The sequence below is a fragment of the Electrophorus electricus genome, chromosome 23, assembly GCF_013358815.1.
Source record: "Electrophorus electricus isolate fEleEle1 chromosome 23, fEleEle1.pri, whole genome shotgun sequence".
Taxonomy (NCBI): domain Eukaryota; kingdom Metazoa; phylum Chordata; class Actinopteri; order Gymnotiformes; family Gymnotidae; genus Electrophorus; species Electrophorus electricus.
The window spans coordinates 11,469,653-11,474,652 of NC_049557.1; the positions used below are offsets into that span (position 1 = coordinate 11,469,653).

At 47.3% G+C, this 5,000-nt stretch overlaps 1 protein-coding gene across 3 annotated transcripts in view; it reads right to left on the reverse strand.

Moving 5' to 3' along the window:
* The window catches only part of rgl1 (ral guanine nucleotide dissociation stimulator-like 1), a 24,718-nt gene that overhangs the window by 9,884 nt on the left and 9,834 nt on the right, over positions 1 to 5,000 (reverse strand). The window contains exons 1-2 of one of the 3 annotated variants that reach the window (XM_027024343.2): positions 4,086 to 4,234; positions 1,294 to 1,404 (exon numbers count right to left, since the gene is read on the reverse strand). In XM_027024343.2, coding sequence (XP_026880144.2) covers positions 1,294 to 1,404; positions 4,086 to 4,112 — 138 coding nt within the window. In that variant the 5' untranslated portion in view covers positions 4,113 to 4,234. Of the gene's footprint in view, positions 1 to 1,293; positions 1,405 to 1,813; positions 4,235 to 5,000 lie in introns of those variants that run through there. The other 2 variants (XM_027024342.2, XM_027024341.2) reach the window with 2 other exon arrangements.

Here is a 5,000-nt window from a genome sequence, read left to right on the forward strand (position 1 = left end):
ACACTGCAGTACAGTGGACACTGTGGCTTCACCAGTTCCTTTTTAATTAAAATTATTCATAAGCATTTATTTCTTGATTTCCTTCATTAATCTTAATGTTTATCTTGAAGAAGATTTTGACATTTTACATTTAAAACCTAATGTTTATGGATTTTACAATGATCTGTCGAAGAGACCAGACAGGCTATAAACCAGACCACTACCGTGTTTAATGTTGTTTTAGCGGGGCGTTGGCAAGAGGAAAAAGAACCCAAAAGGTCAAATCAACACACAGCCAACGCTGTAATATTGCGCGCGCACACACACACAGCCAACGCTGTAATATTGCGCGCGCACACACACACAGCCAACGCTGTAATATTGCGCGCGCACACACAGCCAACGCTGTAATATTGCGCGCGCACACACAGCCAACGCTGTAATATTGCGCGCGCACACACAGCCAACGCTGTAATATTGCGCGCGCACACACAGCCAACGCTGTAATATTGCGCGCGCACACACAGCCAACGCTGTAATATTGCGCGCGCACACACAGCCAACGCTGTAATATTGCGCGCGCACACACAGCCAACGCTGTAATATTGCACACACAGATAGCACTATAACTCTGACTTGTATATATTAAAAGAGGAAAACCTCACAAGGAGAACACACGGACAACTTAAGAACAACAAAACATCAGTGTATAAGAGACCCAGGAATGACTGGGACTCAGTGAACATTTTTATATATGAACATTTTTGGGGTCTTTAGAACACTTGAGACAAAAATAAGCAAAAATAATAAATAATATCGCTAGCATCTGAAGACCCAGTGTGCATGTGCAAGAACATTTCAAACTGCACACCTTTACAGTATGTAAGACACGCTTATCCAGATCGACCTACGCATGTTTGTCAGTTTAATGGTATGTGTGCTGGGACCGAACCCATGACGGTGGCATGTCTAGGAGCACACGCTACCTGCTCTACCAGGTGAGCTGTTAACCGTCTGCAGATGTTTCCATGCCTCCCTTCCACCCCTGTGGCCTTGGGAGGGGCAGTTCATCAAGCGCCCCACGTGACTCCGCTCCAAGTTTTCCCTTTCTCCCACACGGATGGAGCAGAACTGACTGCTGGACATTTCCACGGCTGTCTCGGGCCGAGACCAGCGGCTCAGAGCTTCTCATGCAGCGTAAACTGCATTTTAATTTTCAAACATGTGTGGTTTGCCTTTGACGGTGCCTGTAGTGACCTGGGATTGTGTGACGTGTGTAAGTGGTGACGTGACCTAGGTGGTGCTCTCTCTCACCCCCAGCCATCGCGCTCCTTTGTTGGCCGCCTGTTGGATTTGGGTCCTCTTTAGTGTCACGCTGTAAACGGCCCCCTCCTCGACCTCCTCTCCCCAGTCCTGCACCGAGCTCTGGAAAGGGGGGAGGCAATTAGTGTTGCACCACTGCATGACAACAATAACTACAGGGACACCAGCAATCACTGCACTCAGAAGATTATGGGGAATTTTAGCACGGTTACGCAACACGTCTTATGCAAAAAGAGGAATAAAGGGGTCTCTATTATGACTGGAAAAGGATTTACGGGAAAGATTAGGAAAGGGAAGACAAAGGAAGTGGATGGAGGAATGGAAAATTTGGTAACTGAAACAAGAAAAAAGAATGAAATGACAAGAAAGTGAAAAACAAGAAAGGGAGACAGATTGAATGAGGAGGGAGGGAGAGAGAGATGAGATCAGAATGGAAGGCAAACTGAAGCTATGAGCTTTCACAGATTGTCCACAATATAAGATTATTTTCAAAAACTTAAATCACACACACACGCAAGTTAGTGGAGAGTTCTTTCTTCAACATCCATTCCCTTATGACAGCACCACGAGAGGAGTTTTAGCCGCGTGGGGTCTAAAAACCTCGCCCACTCTGCCAAGCCTGCTTCTACACACAGCAGATAACGGCTGTTTAAAGAAGCTATCGGAGGCAAATGGGCCTCCTCAGAGAGACAGAGAGGAGGAGGAAGATCTGGGTGGAAAGGAACTGAGGAAACAGGCCTGGGCCTCTTTATTTGTGCTCTACTACGTGCATCTGCGCAGACTATGGACGTCAAGGCCAAGGGGGCTCGCGTAACAGTGTCAAAACCAACACGGTCATTGTAAAGGAGTCGGATTTTAGTTAATTTACCTACACTGTACATAACCGTTTACCACTAAAACTTGTTCAAGGGGAAAACCTCATCTTTTCATCAGCTAGTGGTAAATGTTTCAGATTCTACCGCTCACAAACGATGGCGCTCCAAGATGGACGTCTCTGGATGTAAACAGGCTGGCGTGGACCCTTGCAGTGTCATGGCTACAGAAACGCTCCATTTTCACTCACTTCAGGGTGGAGAGCAGGACCAACAGAAAGCTGTGCAGAGCAGGGGCCCAGGACTTAAAGAGTGTGGGAAAGTGTCTACAGACCTGTTGCTTCATCAGTTCTGTCTGTCTTTGGTAGGAATAAATTCTGGCCTTTGGAAGAGATGATCAGTTTACTGATTTTAAAAAACGTCTCACAGACACGGTCCAACACACGCGCGAGTTTGTCCTGAACCCAACAAAGCCGTGGTGCAGCGTGTGCTAAGCAGCGGAGCCTGGGGTTCCCAGGACCAGCTGAGAAGTGGATTTACACAAAAACACGATCTCCTGACCTTTTCCCTCCTCCAAACTCTGAGCGCCTGTAGTTCACTGCTCAGGCGAAGGCCGTGCGTCAGTGATCAGATGGTTTTACTCTGACGGCCCGTCTTCTGTAACTGGCCGTTTCCTGCGCAGCTTGGTGTCAAGCGAGGAAAAAACAGGGCTCAGCGAGTCTGCTAGACAATAGCAGGAGATGTGTAAACGATACAGCCCCCGCCGGCCCGTGTGTGCTCTGTTAACCAAACAAACTAAATGTAGCTTCAAAACTTTAGCTCGAACGGTGAGCTTGTGATTTGCTACAGCCAGGGCACCAAAACAGCAACAACGTCATTGTTTTCATTTATTTCATTTGTAACCATTTCAAATTTTTTGTGCAATCTTTATAAGAATCTCGAACCAGTGGTCTGTGCGGAGGTTGGCACGCGTAATGCTACAAACTGAATAAAAGATCCGGTAATACGAACTGAACAGACGCGACGACACGAACCCACTTGCAGAAGTCAGAGAGGCAGAAGCAGGTCAGAGAAGTTGTTTGGAGTTTCCATCAGTGTAACCCCAGAGCACCGCAGACCTGGCAGCTGAAGCTGCGAACCGAGTCACGCTCACAGAGTGAGGTTGTCTCGCCCTACACCTCGCGCACAGGCCACGGACAAGCACAACGGTACGAGAAACAAATAAACCGTGTCGTGGACCGCGAAACCTCCAGGGCAGCTCAGCTCGTGCTGTGGGTTAGACAAGTTTCTTCCTTCCAAGAAAGAAAATAACGGGGCTCTATTCGGTGAGCACGCGAACTGATTTATGTCCACGTGAGCGCGTTAAACGGATCACTAGTATAATATAAAAAGCACTGCGCAGTGCTGTTCCTCCTTGTTCCCCGTAAAAGCCTTTTTCTTATTTTTTCTTCCCGCTACTGGTCCAGTCCTCCCTCCCTTTATCGCTTTTCCCTTTTTCACGAGCCGACTCCGAAAAAGAGAAAACCTTTAACTGCACCATCTTAGAGAGAAAGAACCTTTAACTGCACCATCTTAGAGAGAAAGAACCTTTAACTGCACCATCTTAGAGAGAAAGAACCTTTAACTGCACCATCTTAGAGAGAAAGAACCTTTAACTGCACCATCTTAGAGAGAAAGAACCTTTAACTGCACCATCTTAGAGAGAAAGAACCTTTAACTGCACCATCTTAGAGAGAAAGAACCTTTAACTGCACCATCTTAGAGAGAAAGAACCTTTAACTGCACCATCTTAGAGGGAAAGAACCTTTAACTGCACCATCTTAGAGGGAAAGAACCTTTAACTGCACCATCTTAGAGAGAAAGAACCTTTAACTGCACCATCTTAGAGAGAAAGAACCTTTAACTGCACCATCTTAGAGAGAAAGAACCTTTAACTGCACCATCTTAGAGAGAAAACAACTTTAACTGCACCATCTTAGCTTTCCAGGCGAATTTCATGTTGAGAGTTCCTCGCGCAGTCCGGGAGCAGCATCTGAGCGTGGCATTAGTCCCGCGACAACAAGGAAACGTTTTCACCAACCCTCACTCGCGCCGAACGACACTGCACGTTATGATCTCCCTCCCTCCGCGCGCGCGTCTCGGAAACCCGTCACTGCGCGCTCGCGCGCGCCTCGGAAACCCTTTTTGCAGCCCTCGCTCGCGTCACCGCTCCGCCTCCCGATCGCGAGCCTCGGCCGGGAAAGGTTCTCGGGATAAACACGTTTAAACACGGGATAAGCTGGTGATGCAACCGCAGCATCAGATCCATGACTATACAGTAAAACCAGTCCGACATTTTCATACGCCCGTGAGCCAGAATATTTCAGACATGTTTTTCAATTCGTAAATTAATTGTCAATCGATGGCTGCCAGTGGAGTAAATTATAGCAAATGTAACTTTGTTATCTAGACAACGCCACGATTGTAAACGCCTAAAGGTGTGTGCAGTATCACATCCTAACTCCACCCGCCAGCTCCAACCCTCAGTTAGAGGATGATGGGGTAGTTAACCTCACCTGCATACAGGAAAGAGACGTTTTAAATTTTAACTAAGTGTTGAGCCAACGTTCTTAGAAGGCTTAACTCTCTCTCTCTCTCTCTCTCTCTCTCTCTCTCTCTCTCTCTCTCTCTCTCTGTGAGAGAGAGACAGAGATAGTGTGTCTGTGTGTGTGAGAGAGAGAGAGAGAGTGTGTGGTTGTGTCTGTGTGTGTGAGAGAGAGAGAGAGACAGTGTGTGTGTGTGTGTGTGTGTGTGTGTGTGTGTGTGAGAGAGAGAGAGAGAGACAGTGTGTGTGTGTGTGTGTGTGTGTGTGTGTGTGTGTGTGTGAGAGAGAGAGAGACAGTGTGT